Consider the following 17,521-nt stretch of genomic DNA (forward strand, 5'->3'; position numbering starts at 1 on the left):
GAATGGCTGGGATTCTGGTGCAGGGTTTTGGCAAGGGTCACACTGCTCAATCTCAGTGGGTTTTACAGTAAAGCGGCTGCGGGGAAGATGAACCTCTATGAGTCATTTGCCCAGGCCACGCAGCTGGGTGACCTGCACACGTGCCTGATGATGGACATGAAGGCCTGTCAGGAGGATGATGTCAGGCTGCTGTGCCACCTCACCCCTTCCATCTACACAGAGGTATGGCTCCCATGGTTCCACGTTCAGCAGAGTTGAGGATAGGAGCTTTCATGCCCCTTGGCTTTCTTTTTTGGCTTTTCTCTGCCATTTCTTATCCCTCTACTCTCCTAGAGGGCTAGACACAGATCCATTCTTTTACCCTATGTCCTCTGAGAGCCATGCCACAAAGGTCCCCATCCTCAGTCTCCACAAGTGCCATCTGTGCTATATATACTAGCAGTAGATACAAGAAGTAAGGGGTAGTAAGTAGTGTGTTAGGTTACTAAGACAGAAGTGTTGGGCCCAGGGGTTTCATCTCCCAGCCTTTTCCTTGCCACCTTTCTAGGGTCAGGAGTTTGCAGGGTTTTCTTCTTTGATCCTGTCCTAGGCCTCACTCCTGGATCCCATCCCATTGCCCGCCTTCCCGCCCCAGGGATGGACAGAGCTGCCAATCCATGAGTTAGGAGCCGTCATGTAGGAGTTACATTTTTCCAGCATGCTTCCATTGGCTCAGTGCCCCCAGTAAACTAGGAAGCCTCTGGACTCGTGCAATATGAGAGAAAGTGTTGGTTCTTGGTGAAAGTTCCCTAGAACAGGAAAAAGGGCCTAGGGTGTGGGTACAACAAGAGGGATAAGCTCAGCCAAGAATGAGAGGGTGGAGAGGGATATAGAGACACACATGGATCACACCCCTCTTCCAGGCTGCCTGTCAAACACTGACATCTTCACAAAAGTCCTTGCCCCCTTGTTCCGACTTGCTCCCCACTTTTCTTCCTTGCTTTAGAAATGAAAGGAAAACAGGCTCCAAATGTGAATTCCCTCTGCCCCCAACTTTGGTTCTTTATAGAGGGGGCATGTAGCTGTTCCTCTTTCCCTTAGACCTAAGCAGAATGAGAATAATGATGTTTCTCCCTCCCCTTTCACCCCCCTGGCTTCCTGTCTCTCTCCTCTAGCCACCTGGCCTCTCTCCATTCTCAGCGATTCCAAAGGTTGAGATCTCCCAGAATGAGATTGCCATCATTGGGAATATTTGCACCAAACATGTTTGTGCCAGGATGAAGAATGGGAGAACACACAACTCTGAACACCTGACTAACTTCATTTTTTTTTCTTTTTCCCAGTTTCCAGATGAAACCTTGAGGAGCGGGGAGCTCCTCAACATGATTGTGGCTGTGATTGACTCAGCCCAAGTGAGTATGGTTTTCCTTACATCCTTGGGGTGAAAGCTAGGCCTCCCTTCTGTCAGTTCTGGAGACATATTCAGACAGACACATACCCTTGCACATACACACAGCTGCGTTTCCCCTCCCCTTTGGGAGTGCTCATAGAGAGGACTCGGTTTACTGGGGACTTCTCTGTCAAGGATACCAAGGACAGAATGAAGAGAAGGTGAGGAAGTGTCAGTGTCATCTGTTTCCTCCATCACCTCTGTCTTAATGAAGGCTGTTGGAATTGTTTCAAGGATTTTGCCTCTCTCTCAGTTGGGGTTGGATTGGAGAAAGTTAGTCCTTGTTTCTTTTATCCCTTTCTGCATCCTAAGTTCACAAAGAGTCATGGGGTCCAGGATACTTGGACTCTGTTTCAGGCTTGGACCATTGCTCCATCTCTAAGCTAACCTCTTCTGGGGCATTCTTCTTTCTGTCCACTCAACACTGCACCACTCCACTCTTCTACGCTAGCCCAGATGTGAGCCCAGATTAGCCAAAGATAGTTCTAAGAGTTGGGTTTCCCCAGGGTGTGCTCCCCATTCCCATTAATGGGGCTATTTGTGGGTCATGTTTCACAAGCAGTCTGTTGTCAACATCCTCTGTAGGTGGCCACATCTGGCTAGTCATAGACCAAAACACATTACTATGGAATAATCTTTCTTCCTTCTCTCAACCACATACTCAGTGGTAGAGTGATGTCACCTGCCCAGTTCTACTGTTGTAAGAGGATGACTGTTGGAAGACAAAGACAGCAACAGGGGGCCCTCAGGAAGAGTTCCTTTTCCCCCCACCTTTCCCCAGATCAGCTTTCTAAACACACTCTTCTCCCATATTTGGGATTGTCTTGTCATATACATTTATTCGTACCTCCCTCCCTCCCTAGTGAGACTGATGCTAATGATGCCCCTTATCTCTACCATCACACCCACCCCTACCTACCCAGCTACAGGAATTGGTCTGCCATGTGATGATGGGGAACCTGGTCATGTTTCGAAAGGACTCTGTCCTCAACATCCTCAGTAAGTGACCACACCTGTTGAGTATCTCTGGGAGCAGAGAATTGGGGTTGGAGCAAGATGGCAATTCCTGTGGGCATTTTGATATTGGGAAAGGGGTGGAGAGAAGCTGAATAGGGCATCTCCTCCTGCTGTTAGGCTTGTCTTCAGCTCTCTTTCTACCCCATGAAAGAGGAAGAGCTTGAGAAGTAAAAATTTAAGGTAATACAAGCAATCAGTTTAACATGACTGTAAGCTTTGTCTTTCCAGTTAGTGGACTGTAACCAAAAGAAAATATATCACACACAACTCTGTCTCTGTCTCTGTCTCTGTCTCTCTCTCTCTCTCTTTTACCTTTCTCCAGTCCAGAGCCTAGACTGGGAAACCTTTGAGCAGTACTGTGCGTGGCAGCTCTTCTTGGCTCATAACATCCCCTTGGAGACCATCATCCCCATACTGCAGCATCTCAAATATAAGGGTGAGTACAGGAGTAAAGAGATGGGAGCCTGAGGAGAGGAGTGGGAACGCAATGATCCAGACACATTCTCAGGATTTGGGCTGTTGTGGGACACTTTGAGGGCCTCAGGTCAGGGCTGTTCCCTGTCCCTTACGGGCCCTCTCCTCTACAGTCAGTTCCAAATACCCCTTTATGTGACTCTCACTTTTCCTGAGGAATGAGATGGCTAGATTGGGGGGGGGGGGGGGGGGGGGGCACAGTGGAACAGTTGTCCAAATAGAGACCAAGAGCTCAAGGTGACTTATTTGAAAAAGGAATGGGGTAGAACAGGTTTTTTTTCTTTCTAAAAGCTCCCCTACTTTTTCCTAGCCACTATTATTGGACACACTTATTTGGAGATGGATGTATTCCTCACTGTTACCCACCCTTTCCCCAGTCCCCAATTCTTCTACCAATATCTCATTTGTCTTCTGCAGAACATCCCGAGGCCCTGTCCTGCCTGCTGCTTCAGCTCCGGAGAGAAAAGTGAGCTTTCTACCCCCAAACTCCATTCTCTTGTCTCTCTGGGATAACCTGTTCAAGGAAAAAGGGATTAAGAATTTTTTCATCTCTATCTTTGGAATACTATAGGGAACAGTGATTGGGGGGAGGGGTTCCCATTAAGTTCTTTTGACATGTTTACTTCCTTCATCCGTTAAGGGGGTGACTGTTTTTTTCTCTCTTCCCCCAAATGGCTTATAAACAGGCAAGTTCCCCTGGGACTCTGGCTTCCTCTCTTCTCTAGTCCCCTGCCCACCAGAGGCTATGCTGGGAGGTGGAGACCGGACATCCCTGTTTCCTGCTACCACAGCAGTTCTAATCATGGGTGGCTTCCCCTCTCTCTGTCTCCCTGCCATGTGGCTAATCCAAGGGGAAGAAGGGTCATTCTACATCACTGCCTCCTGTGCTCCTTCTCTCTCTCCCTCCCAAATACCTGTACAACCCATACCCAGCATTTCCTTGTGCACTGAGGAGGGTAGGCATCTGGTCACAGTGCTCCCTCAGGTCCCAGTCTCAAGCCACCACCTCAGGAGTCAGATAAGGGGGCAGCAGCTGTAATCGGCATTTCCTTCCTTCCATCTTCTCTTTCCTCTGCGGAGAGAGAAGAGATGGTACAGAGAGTCCTGAAGGAAATGGCCTCAGGTGGAGAATGAGGAAGCTCTTTTCCACTCCTCCCCCAGCCCCTTCCTTAGTGTAGTGGGCAGTGAGACCCCAGGGTGGCTTTGGAGGGTCCTGTCTGTGTCTGTTGTCTTGCCTTGATCTTCCTGCCACTAGCTCCCTGGCTCTGTTCCTTTAGAGAAGGCTCTCATACCCTATCCTGAGTCTCTACCTCCCACGTGGTGACTGGGAGTCTCAATACTCTGCAGGATGGCTCCCACAAGCAGAGCCCTAGACATCTTGAAGCCCAAAGGGGATCCCAAGGAAGAGTCTTCAAAGGGGATAAGAATGGGCAAGTGTGCTTCACATAGTGGAGCCAGGAGAGGGTGATAGAGAGAAGTCAGAAGAGCTGGCCTTCCTACTGTCTGTGGAACTTGGGCCAAGGTTTAACCTTTCTGAGGCTCATCTTCCTTAACTGTAAAATAAAGGATTGGATTAGATGATCTCAAAGGTCCCTTCCAATTTGAAGATCCTGTCATCCCACCATTATCACCTCTGTTTTACAGATGAGAAAATTAAAACTCAAAAGAGATTTGTTCAGGTCATATAGCTAGTAAACATAAGAGCCAGGATTCAGCCCCATGGCTTCTGACTCCCACGACCAGGCTTTATTCCACTGTATCATTGTGACTCTTGAAGGGAAAATAGAAGGATTACTAAGGAGGCAGCAGAGGTTTGGGAAAGAGCTAATACTTGCTAGGATTGTCTTCTGACACCCCCTGCCTGCCTCCCTTAGGCCTAGTGAGGAGATGGTGAAGATGGTTCTAAGTCGGCCTTGCCACCCAGATGACCAGTTCACTACCAGCATCCTCAGACATTGGTGCATCAAGCATGACGAGCTGCTGGCAGAGCATATCAAGTCCCTGCTTATTAAGAACAACAGCCTCCCCCGAAAGAGGCAAAGGTGGGATGGGCTTAGAGGATGCCCCCTTCTCACTGGGAGGGACCCAGAAGCCCCCACCCAGACCAGCACCCCAGCCTAACCTGCAGCCAGACTCGACCATAGGACCATGCCCTGCATCAGTGCCCTGAATAGTCAGCACCCAGACAGCATCCATTCCGTGACCTTCAAAGTTTCTTCCAGCTGTAAATTCAGTTGTGAAGCCTATGGAGAGTTCCCCTTTACCACCAACCCTATCCTGGTTTGTGGGTGACCTCTAGTGGTCTGAAGCCACATGGCATACAGAGTAGCTCCTTTCACCTGGGATCCCGCTGCCCAGCTCCCTCCCCGCCAGGGTGCCTGATGTCCTGTCAGACCTGGGCTTTGCACGGTATTTCCTTGTTCAGAAAGCCTTTTTATGTGTTTCAGGACAGAGACTGTCCATGAAGCATACTCAGCCCAGCGACTCGTCTCTTCCTATGACATACTAACTTTCTGTCTCATTGCTGGTCAATCTCCTAGCTTGAGAAGCTCTAGCAGCAAGCTGGCCCAGCTGACCTTGGAGCAGATCCTGGAGCATTTGGACAACCTTCGTCTCAATCTGACCAACACCAAGCAGAACTGTATGCTGGCAGTCTTCACCCTGGGGGCCCCGGGGCTCAGCCCAGCATCAGCATTCCTATCCTCTTACCTCTGTCTAAGCTGGGTCTTGGGCAGGGAGACAGTATGTTCCTCCTGAAAAGTCTGCCATTCAGGCCTGTTAGAAAGAAGGGAGGGTCAGGACGAACATGATTTATTTACCTCTGATCAGACATTCCTTTCTTGTTTCCCCACTGTCTGCTCCTTGCAGTTTTCAGCCAGACCCCAATCCTGCAGGCTCTCCAGCATGTTCAGGCGAGCTGTGATGAGGCCCACAAGATGAAGTGAGACTCCTTCCTCTTTGGTGGGGGAGACAAATGGGTACAAGGAGTGCCAGGCAGGAGAATTTAGCAGTTATCTGGGGACAAGATAGTTGGGAAAGAGATGATGGAGGAAAGCATTGGCAAAGAATACGGAGGTGGTAAATGAGAGCGGATTAGCCAGAGTCCTCTCAGACTCCTGAGCTCTTCATCTCCCTGCCAGGTTCAGTGACCTCTTCTCCTTGGCTGAGGAATACGAGGACTCCTCCACCAAACCTCCCAAGAGCCGGCGAAAGGCTGCCCTATCCAGCCCCCGAAGCCGAAAGAATGCTACACAGCCCACCAACGCAGAGGAGGAGTCAGGCTCCAGCAGTGCTTCGGTGAGGTGCTGCCCCCCACTCCCACCTCCCCAGTTCATCAAGGTCAACCACCTCTGCCCAGGCAAGGATGGACACAGGACAGTGCTGTTGGCATCCAGCCTCAAAGCTTCCCTCTCCCCTCTCCCCTGTACCTTTGCATTGTTTTTCAGGAGGAGGAGGACACAAAACCCAAGCCTACCAAGAGGAAAAGGAAGGGATCGTCTGCAGTGGGCTCAGACAGTGACTGATGCCTGCCTGCCCTTCTGTCTCCCCATCCCCCAGGACTTATTAGGGCTGCCTTCCCCCTTTTCCCCTGCTGGAGAGTCAAAGGTTAATAGGAGCTTGTGGGGTCAGTTCCAAGCTGCCCTACCCCAATTTTCAAGTTGGGGGACAGGGAGGAAGCTTTTTGATCTAGTTCAGCCCAAACAGCTGCTGCCCCTTGCTTCCCTGCAGAGCCTGCCCTCCCCTCAGGACAGTAGCAACCCCTTGTCCTATCCCATCTTCCCCCAGGGCCTCCAGGCTGGGCATTTGGCCCTCCCACATGGACACCTGGGTCCCTGCTGAGGCCATAATCCACTCAAATCAATGATATGTTGTGAGAGAGTCCCCAGCTTCCTGCAAAGCTATTTTAGCAGAAAAAAAAAAATGACTGCTGAAAGACTGAAGACCAAAATGGAGAGTTTTGAGTGTTCCCCTTTTCAAGCATGTTGTGCTAGAGGCAGGCAGATTTTCCTACTCTTTTGTGTCTGGATGAAATGAGTATTTCTTCTGTGAATATGGCCTCCCTGGAGCACCAAATGCTGTGTCCTGGCCCCTAAAGACTCCCAGGCTTTGTCAGTGGGAGGAGAGACCCCGGGGGTTCCATACTCTCACCTCTCCTTTGGGTGCCTGGGAGCCCTGAAGGAGAGGCCTCGGGGCTGGGGTGAACGAGTGGCCCTCGGCCCATCAGTGTGAGGCAGGCAGGCCACCACCAGTGGGAAGGCCGTGACTGTGAGAGCTCGAGTTTCTCTGTGTTGTGTGCGTGTGTGTGCGTGTGTGTGTGTGTGTGTGTTGCCCCCTCACCCTTACCTTTGGGGCTAATCAAGGCGCCTCCGGGAGGACTGGGGAAGAATGGTCCCCTTTCCTCACAGGTTCCTCTTATCCCTCCTCCTCCCTTGGCCAGAGACATTAGTGTTTTTAAAGGTGTTTTTAAATGACAATAAAACAATTGGGAACGTGTTTTGTACAAAAGCCGCCGACGCCGCCTGGCCCTGGCCCTGCCCGAGCGCTGCTTTCTTGCCCATTCTTGCCTTTAGTTATCAGGGACGTTCTAGCTCAGTGACATGGGCGCATGTAGCTGATGCCCAGCTCTCTCGTTTCTGCCCTTATTTCTTCCTGTCTACTGCATTCTTTACAGCCTCGTTCTATCCTGTCTCGTCTCCCCACTTCCTCTGGGATTTTGTTACACACTTACTCATCCCACGGGTACAGACCCGGACCGGGCGCTCGGAAGCCAAAACGGACCGTTCTGGTGTTTATTCTTTGTTGCTTGGAACAAGTTCGATGATCTAGTAGTACTGATGTCTAGTATTCCGTAGACTCGGTCTTTGTTAAGATGCGCCTTAGACTTGGGGTCTCTTGCGCCTGTGATTCCTTTTCCTGAACTAAGAGAGGAGATTCTCCAGCTCTGGGTTATGTCTCCTGGTTAACAGATCGGAGCAGCGGGCTGCTTGGCGGATCTGGAGAGGTGCCACGCCTCTACTCCCTTTAATAAATCTACAGAAGCAGCGGGGTTTCCCTGCACCGACCAAGAAGTGATGAAGTCTTCGGGCATCGCCAAGCTGAGAAACAAATGCCTTTGGGCCACTTTAAGTTCATTTAACACAAACCGCCAATTAAGTACTGGAGACTTGAGAAAATGTGGGCTGACTTCGAAAGCCCCTCCAAAGACTGACTTTTTTTTTACTTGAAAAGCTGTCTCGCCTCAGGCCTCTTTTCCTTCCCCAGTTTCCTCTGCCCCAATTAGAAGAGGGATGGAAACCACCCACTGGTTTGCCCCAGTTAGAAAGGATTTTATTCTCGCAGCCGGGTGGGAGGGGCAGCAGACTAGCCTGCTCTCTGTTCCCTCGTTTTAGCTCCCAGCTCACCACCACCTTTCCCCTACTTACTGAATTGAGGCTCCACCCGGCCTGGGGGCTGCAGATGTTGGCAGCTGGGAGGAGCCTGGACACAGAGCTTGAATTGGGAGGAATCTGAGCGTAGAGAACCGAGGTGGGGGAGGGAGGGAGGAAGGACGGACGGGGATCCCCAGTGCTTTGGTGAACCGAGCGAGAAGGGATGATGGACCAAAATGCGTGCGTGGCTAGCACAATCCTCAAAGTAGGGGAAATTAAGAGAAGGCACCTTAATTCCAAACCCTAGACGCCAAGTCCTTCGAGAAGGGAACAACCCAAAATCTGGGGCATCTCCTGGAATGAGGATTGCTGGCTGTTTAGAATTTAGGTTGGGTAGGGGGACAGGATTGCCGATACCCAGAGAGGGGGCACGCCCTGGGCGGAGCGTAGAAAGGGGAGGTGGGCGGGAAGTGCTTAGCCATCCCCCATCCTCTCCTTCGCTGGCCTAGCTCCTTGTCATTCCAGTGTGCTGGGGAACTGGGACGAGGTAGGATAGGGAGGTGGGAGGACGGGGGCGTGTGCCAGTGCCGGCGCGCGTTCGGGAAGGAGAGGTGTAAGGTCTCGCGCATTCCCAACTCTCGGTGAGGGGTTGGGGCAGGGAGAGGTACTAGGTTTGGACCGGAGAGGGGCACCATGGCCGCCCTTCTCCTGCTTCCCCTGCTGCTACTGCTGCCGCTCCTTGTGCTGAAGTCGCTCCGGTGGCCCTGGCTCCGTTGGCTTATGGCAGATTTGGCTTTTACCGTGCGCGCCGTGAGATGCAAGCGGGCCCTGCAAGCCAAAGCAGCCGCCGCAGCTGCAGCGGACCCGAGGGGCCCCGAGGGCGGCTGCAGCCTGGCCTGGCGCCTCTCGCAGCTGAGCCGGGAGTGTCCCGGCCGCACCTTCCTCATCCACCGCGGCAGGCACTACAGTTACGCGCAGGCGGAGCGCGAGAGTAACCGAGTTGCGCGTGCCTTTCTGCGCGTGAGGGACTGGCAAGAGGACCCTAACCTGGACGGAGGGGACGGGATGGGGGCCGCTGAGAAAGGTGCAAGGTCCGCCAGCGGCGCCCTAGGGAACACGAGGAGAGAAGCCGGCCATGCTCCGAGCCAAGGAGGGAATGCGGCCTCCCTGGAGCCTGGGGCGGTAGTGGCTTTGCTCCTCCCTGCCACCCCGGAGTTCTTGTGGCTCTGGTTCGGACTCGCTAAAGCGGGGCTGCAGGCTGCCTTTGTGCCCACCGCCCTTCGCCGGGGCCCCCTCCTGCACTGTCTCCGGAGCTGTGGCGCTCGCGCCCTAGTTGTGGCGCCAGGTGAGCGTGGTGGTAAGTGGGCGTGGCTCTACCTGGGGGCTGCGAGCTGCACTGGGAGGAGACTTTGGGGATCGGAAAGAGAAGCAGCAGTACCTAGGGCGTCCGGGAGGGGAGGGGCTGTGTGTCCCTGGAATTCGGAGGGGGGCGGGGCTGCTGCTGGGGTTCCTAAAAAGGCGCTAGGGATTTTCCCGGAGTTCTTGCCCCTTTCCATCCTCACCTGGTACGGTACGAGGGGGCGAAGTACCGAACAGTCTGAAAAGAGTTTGAGAGTCAGGAGACTTGAGCCAGAAGCTAGGAACAAAGCTCTGCCGCTAATTGGCTGATTGGGCCTTATCTGGAAAAAAACCCTAAGAGCTGGGCCTAGATGACTTACCGTAGCGTAGTCCCTTACAGCCCTAAAACACTGTTCCTATCAGAGTTTTTGTTCCCTCGAATCTCTCCAGAGTTCCTGGAATCCCTGGAGCCTGACCTGTCCGATCTAAAAGACTTGCAGCTAAAATTATGGACTGCAGGCCCTGGACAGCACCCTGAGGGCTTCCGAGATCTTCTAGCCCAGGCGGCCACCGAAGGGGAAGGGCCTCTGCCTGGGTACTTGTCAGCCCCCGGAAACATTCTGGACACCTGTCTGTACATCTTCACCTCTGGAACTACCGGTGAGGCCCCGCCCCATCGCTCACAGCTGCATTCCGACTTCCAGGCTCTGGGCTCCTTGGAGCTGGGAAAGGCGCAGAGACGACTAAGAGATTCTGCCTTCCCGAGCTCCCCAAACCAACCTTCCCTGGAGTAGCCTGCCTTTTCCCCTGTCTTTGTCCTGTTTAGTTCTTCTCCCTCCCCTTCCTTCTCCCACCCCCAAAGGGCATTTCTCCTTTCCTTTGTACCTTACGCAAAGGACCGGTACCTTAGAACAAGTGTTGGCCCTGGTGTGGGAAGACCTGAGCTCAGTTTTTGCTCTGACACGTACTGCCTGTGTGACACTGAGCAAGTCACTGAATTTAAATTGGGCTTCAGTTTCCTCACCTACAAAAGGGGGTTTGAAGAACTAGGTGGTGCTGGGCTCTAGATGGAGGATTCTCATTAGGCCTCACCCTCCTCTCTGTTGATGTTCCTGGGCCTTGCTCTTTATGGCTGGGAAGCCAGAAGCTGGAACTGCTTCAGAAAGGTGAGGAGCTCAGACTCCCCTTGTGATTTCTTCCCTTCAGGGCTCCCCAAGGCTGCACGAATCAGCCACCTGAAGGTGCTGCAGTGCCAGGGGTTCTACCAGCTATGTGGTGTCCACCAAAACGATGTGATCTACCTCACCCTCCCACTCTACCATATGGCAGGCTCTCTGCTGAGCATTGTTGGCTGCTTGGGCATTGGTCTGTTACTGGGGGGGGGGGGGTGTTTCCCCTTCTTCCCTTATTGATTCCCTACCATTCAGTACAACTCCATCCTAGGTGCTGGTCAGGGGAGGGGAGGGAGAACCTGAATCCACAGAGGGATGATAGATTCTATGGCCTTAGGGAACACTGATTGGGAAGGCAGAACTATGATACCCCTAGGACATAGGCAGAGAGCCAAGAGTTAATCAACTAGACAGCCCTTTTATATCTCCAAGCTAAGGAAATAGGGAGGAATTTGGAGACATGTACCAGAGAGTAGAGTCCATCTGGAAACATTTCCCAGAGGATAGAAGCATGGGGAAGGATTGAGAAGGAAGGGATGGGCTTTGTGTGAGGAGATCTAGGGAAGGTTTTGTAGGAAAGTTCAAATGAGGAGTAAGAAAAGATTGTTGACTGGAGCTGTGACTGAGGCAGAGGTCTGCCCACAGCCAATAAGATCAAATGAAGGCTTCATTGATATTTTTCCCAGAATTCCTTTTCCAGGAATCTCACTGTGCCCTGGGCACTGGGAAAGTCTGGACAGTAGTGTCCAGGGAGGAAAGAAATGAACTGGGATATGGGGTGTGGGTTCCTTTTGGAATAGGTTCTGCTTTCAGGGAATGGGAGGCAGAATGCAATGAGAATCACAGTTTCTTAGGCCAGCCTTTTCTCTGGACTAGGGGCCACTGTGGTGCTGAAAACCAAGTTCTCTGCTAGCCAGTTCTGGGAGGACTGTCGGGAGCATGGAGTGACAGTATTCCAGTACATTGGAGAGTTGTGTCGATACCTCGTCAACCAACCGCCGGTGCTGAGGGGCCTTGGGAAGCATTGGGACCTGGGGAGGGAGCAGTTCTTTCTGCTCTTAGAATAGAGATTGGGGAGAAAAAGGAGGTCTGGTGGGGGGAAGAAGAGGTATCAGAAGTCCTGGCTAGGAGGGTAAGAGTGAGAAGACTCTGGACTTAGGGTATTGAACAGTGTTATGTTGGGGATACAGCAAGTCAGAGGCTCCCAAGGAGAAAGGTGCAAGTAGTATATGGGGCCAAGGGTATACACACTCTTTCCTTTGCCTGTCACAGAGTGAGGGAGAACGTAACCATGGGGTACGTCTGGCAGTGGGCAGTGGACTGCGACCAGACATCTGGAACCGTTTTGTGCAGCGATTTGGGCCCCTACAGGTACTGGAGACCTATGGTCTAACAGAGGGCAATGTAGCCACGTTCAACTACGTTGGATACCCAGGTGCCGTGGGGAGGTCATCCTGGCTCTACAAGGTAAGGGACGGGGGACTATATGGGGGAGAAGGGATAAATGAGGGGAGGATGTACGAAGAAAGGAGATAATGTCTTCTAGAAAGTTTCTATTCCAACTTGTCTGTCATCCCTTTCCCCTAGCTATTTTCACCCTTCTCCTTGATTCGATATGATGTGGCTTCAGGGGAGCCAGTACGGGATGACCAGGGGCTCTGTGTCCCTGTGCCTACTGGTGAGCCTTAGGGAGTTGGGGAAGGAGGTAGTGGGGTTTGAAGCAGGATGAGGAGCATTGGGGTTTGTAGGATAGTCACCATACCTGACCCCTATGACCTCCCCAGGTGAGGCAGGGCTGATGGTGGCTCCAGTGAACCAGGGAGCCCCATTTCTAGGATATGCAGGGAGCCCTGAGCTGGCACAGGGGAAGCTGTTGCAGGATGTCTTCTGTCCTGGTGATGTTTTCTTTAACACGGGGGATTTGCTGGTCTGTGATGCCCATGGCTTCCTATACTTCCATGACCGCACTGGGGACACTTTCAGGTATTTGACCTGTATAGCCCCTGATCTCTAGCCCAACCCAACTCTTAAGCCTCAAATCCTTAAAACATAACCTGAAAATCCCCTAATCCCTGGGCCTCTGGACCCATGAATTCTTGTAATAGTTTGGTACCTTAACCTTTGACCCCTGGTTGCTTAATCTACCTTCTTATTCTCTGATAAACTTGCCTTCAAGGTCTCTTGAATGTCTGGTTCTCTATTCTTCTGTAGGTGGAAGGGGGAGAATGTGGCCACAACTGAAGTGGCTAAGGTCCTAGGAGCACTAGATTTTCTTCAGGACGTGAATGTCTATGGAGTCACTGTCCCAGGTGTGTGGAGGGGAATGGGAGGCATAGAGTGGGTCTGGCACCAAAAAATATGAATTCCAAGTAATTCCTCCCAAATGACATGGCTTACCCTGCTGCCTCTCCAATCCACCCAGGGCAGGAAGGAAGAGCAGGTATGGCAGCCTTGGTTCTACGACCACCCCACTCCTTGAACCTTGACAGACTCTATGCCCATGTAGCTGAGTTTCTGCCACCCTATGCTCAGCCTCGATTCCTTCGGATTCAGGTACCGATTCTCCTACCCTTAGAGTACTCTTCTCAAAGGTCCTCATTCCCATAAAAGGATTCTGTCTCATCTCTCTTACAGAGTTGAAAAAAATTCTCTAAGCCTCCATGCTCAGCTTTCTTCTCTCAGCTTTCTGTTATTACCCCGAGAAGGCTGTATCAACAGATACATGCTACATCTTCCTGTCTCTTCATACGCAGTACTGTATAACCTTCCCTCATCCCTGCCTCTCTCCCTAGACCTAAGCTGGTTCTTCCCGAAACCAATATCTGGATATATGGAATCCAGTTCATGGCTGAGTAGTAATAATTTGACAAATATTTATTAAATTTCTGCTGTGTACAAGTGCTTATATTAGGTGCTGATCAACAAACATGCAAAATTCACTAGCACAGGGTGCTCCGTCTCATGATGCTTAGTCTGGGGAACTATCAACTTATATATAGCTTGTTGCACTGTTCCTCTTCTCTCCGTCCTCCTCCAGGAGTCTTTGGACACCACAGGAACCTTCAAACAGCAGAAGGTTCGGCTGGCAGGCGAGGGCTTCAACCCAAGCACAGTGCATATGCCACTGTATGTACTGGACCAGACAGCAGGTGCCTATGTGCCCCTCACAACTGCCTGGTATGATGCCCTCTTGGCTGGACAAGTTCGTATCTGACTGTTCCACTAGATAGGCAGGCCTGAAGAGGGGGAGGGGAGGAAGAAGCAGGGGAAATGGGAAGGGGGACAGGGCCTTGGGGTTTGGGGGTTTTTACATTGGGTTTTTAATCAGTATTTTGTAATAAATGGATTTGAGAACTGATTGCTCTTATGTCTTTGTTTCTCCATCTATAATAGTGTTATAGAATTTAAATGCAGACTGAACCTTTAGATGACCCAATTCAACCCCCTCATGTTGAAGATGGAACTTAAGCCCAAAGAGATTAAATAATTTGCCTGAAAAAAAATTAATTTGCCTGAGTTCCTACAGCTAAAATAAAGCAGAACGAAGATTCAGACTTAAGGCATTCTGGTCCCACATCCAGGACTTTTCAAAAATAAAAATGTTTTATTGATGCCCTTTGATTTTACATCAGCTGTTTCTAGATATGTAATACTCCCTCAACCCACAATGAGACCCTCTCTTCTTACCTGTATCCTTGAGGAGATATGTGCAACTGCTTTAACTTTTCAGGATCGGGTTGCATAGTATAATGAATGTGCTCACACCAGATTAGAATCAGTATGACATTTTTTTCTGTACAGAAGGACAATATAAAGCAAGATTAAAGAAATATGGAAATATAAAGATAAAGCCTAGCAGAATAATAGATATAGTTACATATATCACCAAGTTGGGGGAACATCTACATCTGGATCATGTAGATGGGGAGTCCAGGCCCCTCACTGGGAAGACAAAATGTCCTGGGCAGAGCATCCTTCCCACAGGCGAAGTCCAAACAGTAGGTGAATTTCTCCAGGTTATATCCAGTTTTAGACAAAGAGGGTGTCCAACCAATTCATTGGCTTGTAGCCAGAGCCTTACCTGACTTACAATAACTAATGACACTGCTTGTGTTGCAGCTCTGGACCAGGCCAGAATCCAGAGGAGCAAAACCTCCATGACTGATGTGGCAAAGCATCTGTGTTCAGTAAGACACAGGATTCTGTTTGTTCCTAGAAGGGCTGCCAACTCTTCCAGGAAAAGGAATTGGCCAAGGGCAGATTGACCTTTTAGTTCTGGGAATCCGGGTAGGTTCACTGGGTAAGCTGACTGGGGCAAATCACTCTTTTGGTCCTGGGAACTAGGGCCTGTATTCCAAGGGGAAAGAACAACATTTGTATTCACATAGGCCTATAAATGTACAGGGAAGATCCTTAATATTTCATTAACCCTTCATTACCAAAGAAACTTGAAGAAAAGCGATATAATGGGATTCAGTCTATGAAACATTCTGCCTCAGCCCTGCCCCTCCCCCCCCAACCTCTTTACTGGTTGGGAGATCTCTTTCAGTTATCCATTCTCCAGAACTAATATTGGTTTTTACAATTACTCAGTTTGCCTTCCTTTTTCGTGATTTACATACTTTATTTATGTAAAATTTCCTGGTTCTGCTGGTTTTTGTCTTTATTCATTCCTGTTCATCTTTATGATCCTGTGGACTATACTGTCCATGAGTTTTTCTTCGCAAAGATACTGGAGTGGTTTGCCATTCCCTACTTAAGGGAAACAGGGTTAAGTGACTTGCCCAGGGTCACATAGCTAGGAAGTCTGAGGCCAGATTTGAACTAAGGTCTTCCTGACTCCAGGCCTGGCACTATTCACTAAGCCATCTAGCTGCTCCTCTGTTTGTTTTACTTTTCATCAGTCCATACTCTCTTCTGATATTGCTCCAAATTCTTCCCATCATTTCTGAACAATAATATTCCCTTCATTCATAGACCAGTTTCTTCAGCAATCTTCAGCTGTTGGCTCATTCCGTTACTTTTTTTTCTTGTATCCACAAAATCCAATGCTTTCCCCATTTTATGACATGTCCTGTTATTTGTCTGTCTGTGGTATGCACATATCCTCCCTTCTAGTAACCCCCCCTCTCCCTCCACTCAGGACAGGGACCCAAGTAGCTACAGATGAATCCTGAAAGCACTATTTACTAGAGCTGAACAGTGATGACCCCATGTGACTCATCCTCATAACTCCTAGTGATTACTTATCTGGGTGCATTCTTTTCTCCCATTCCACTGAAGGTGGGAACTTTTCTGATTTCAAGGTTGTGAGGGAAACTCTGTCTCTGGGGGTATAAAAACCTGGAGGAAATGACCCATGGGACAGAGACATCAACTGCTGCCCCCCAGTGGCCACATCTAAAAATTACTCCAAGGACGGTGTCAATAAAGAAGTGGAAGAACTCTGGAGTCTTCAACCCTGGATAAAAGGATTTTTTTAAAATTAACTTTTAAAACTGTGAACTTAATCATAAACAAACTTCAAAACGCAAAGAAAAACAGGGCATAAGAACAGGGATAAGAAACTGTGAACTGAAGTGATTTTATTTTTTTAAACATAGTGTAGTAGAAAGAAAAGTGGCACTCTGGTCAGACTATCTGGGTTCATGTTCTACTGCTGAGGTACTAACTGTGTAACCTTAGGCACGCCACAATCTCCCAGACTTCCTTTGGTTTCTTCATCTGGAAAATAAGTGGATCAACATGGTCACTGAGGTCCCTTCTAATTCTGTGATTTTATTAAGTTTAACACGGTAGTAACAAATTGTGTCTCTCTTCCCTGTGAGTATTTTTGCCTTCCATACATTTAAAAAAATGTTTTATTGATGCTTTTTTCATGTTTATCACCATCTACTCATCCACTTCCTCCTCCACCCACCCAGAGCTGAAACCTTCTCTTGTAATAAAACAACAAAAACCTGCATTGGCTGACCATGTCTGAGAATGCATGTCTGATTCTGTAATGTCTAGTCCGCTACTGCTCTCTCAACAGATGGGTGGTATGTTTGATTAGTCTTTTGAAATTACGATTGGTTAATGCTTTGGCTAGAATTCTGAGTTCCTTCAAAGCTGTTTCCCCTAACATTATTATTGTGGTCATCATGTAAATTGTTTTAATTCCACTCATGTCACTCTGCATCATGATGTTCATTAAACTTGTTTCTTATTTCTTTGAATCTGATATATTTGTAAATTTTCTTAACACAATACAATTCCATTACATGCATGGTTATTAACATTCATCTTTAAAAAATTTCTGAGTTCCAAATTCTGTTTCCCTTTTGCCCCTCCCCCATCCATTGAGAAGGCAAGCAATATGATCTCAATTATACATGTGAAGTCATGCAAAACATGTTTTCATATCAGCCATGTTGTAAAAGAGACAAAATGAAAAAGAATGCTTCAATCTGCACTCTGAGTTTTATCAGATCCTCTCCCTCTCTCTCTCTCCCCCCCTCTAATCTCTCTCCACCCTCTCTCCTCCTTCTCTTTCTCTCCCTTTCTCTCTCTCCCCTCTCTCTCTTTTCTCTCTGTCTCCCTCCCTCTCTCTCTCTCTCTCTCCCCCTCCCTCTCCCTCTCTCTCTCTCTCGTTACAACATTGCTGTTATCGTATACGCTACAATCTGTGATGCATACCTATTTTGTTTACCATTCTTTGCTACAACAACAAAAAAGTGCTG

At 49.6% G+C, this 17,521-nt stretch overlaps 2 protein-coding genes across 9 annotated transcripts in view; both read left to right on the forward strand.

Annotated features, from left to right (window-relative positions):
- The window catches only part of INTS3 (integrator complex subunit 3), a 37,153-nt gene extending 29,727 nt beyond the window's left edge, over positions 1-7,426 (forward strand). For both annotated transcript variants that reach the window (XM_072647039.1, XM_072647040.1), the window contains exons 21-30: positions 69-222; positions 1,323-1,391; positions 2,353-2,428; positions 2,769-2,882; positions 3,338-3,386; positions 4,795-4,962; positions 5,461-5,561; positions 5,789-5,861; positions 6,061-6,217; positions 6,367-7,426. In XM_072647039.1, coding sequence (XP_072503140.1) covers positions 69-222; positions 1,323-1,391; positions 2,353-2,428; positions 2,769-2,882; positions 3,338-3,386; positions 4,795-4,962; positions 5,461-5,561; positions 5,789-5,861; positions 6,061-6,217; positions 6,367-6,444 — 1,039 coding nt within the window. In that variant the 3' untranslated portion in view covers positions 6,445-7,426. The remainder of the gene's footprint in view (positions 1-68; positions 223-1,322; positions 1,392-2,352; positions 2,429-2,768; positions 2,883-3,337; positions 3,387-4,794; positions 4,963-5,460; positions 5,562-5,788; positions 5,862-6,060; positions 6,218-6,366) is intronic.
- Positions 7,427-8,476: 1,050 nt separating this feature from the next.
- On the forward strand, positions 8,477-17,022 carry SLC27A3 (solute carrier family 27 member 3). 7 transcript variants are annotated; one of them, XR_011975316.1, is made up of 12 exons: positions 8,477-9,646; positions 10,078-10,287; positions 10,834-10,992; positions 11,676-11,800; positions 12,072-12,266; positions 12,387-12,477; positions 12,584-12,782; positions 13,011-13,108; positions 13,222-13,352; positions 13,837-13,976; positions 14,919-15,086; positions 16,083-17,022. XR_011975316.1 is itself a non-coding variant. In XM_072647046.1 (11 exons), the coding sequence occupies exons 1-11, from the start codon at positions 8,983-8,985 to the stop codon at positions 14,224-14,226; spliced, it is 2,046 nt and encodes a 681-aa protein (XP_072503147.1). In that variant the 5' UTR covers positions 8,477-8,982; the 3' UTR covers positions 14,227-14,410. The 7 variants fall into 7 exon arrangements, 3 of the variants coding, with proteins under 3 accessions (XP_072503147.1, XP_072503146.1, XP_072503148.1); XR_011975317.1 differs by having other exon boundaries at positions 16,106-17,022; XR_011975318.1 differs by having other exon boundaries at positions 8,477-9,634.
- The last annotated feature ends 499 nt before the right edge of the window (positions 17,023-17,521 follow it).

Source organism: Notamacropus eugenii, chromosome 2 (genome assembly GCF_028372415.1).
Source record: "Notamacropus eugenii isolate mMacEug1 chromosome 2, mMacEug1.pri_v2, whole genome shotgun sequence".
NCBI classification, from domain to species: Eukaryota; Metazoa; Chordata; class Mammalia; order Diprotodontia; family Macropodidae; genus Notamacropus; species Notamacropus eugenii.

What these genes read in the sequence shown, in the direction of transcription:
- SLC27A3 (XM_072647045.1), top strand. Translation starts at nt 8,983, where the DNA reads ATGGCCGCCCTTCTCCTGCTTCCCCTGCTGCTACTGCTGCCGCTCCTT. An exon ending in ACCTCGTCAACCAACCGCCG is followed by an intron (nt 11,801 to 12,071) that starts GTGCTGAGGGGC and finishes TGCCTGTCACAG; the next exon opens with AGTGAGGGAGAACGTAACCA. An exon ending in GGTCATCCTGGCTCTACAAG is followed by an intron (nt 12,267 to 12,386) that starts GTAAGGGACGGG and finishes CCTTTCCCCTAG; the next exon opens with CTATTTTCACCCTTCTCCTT.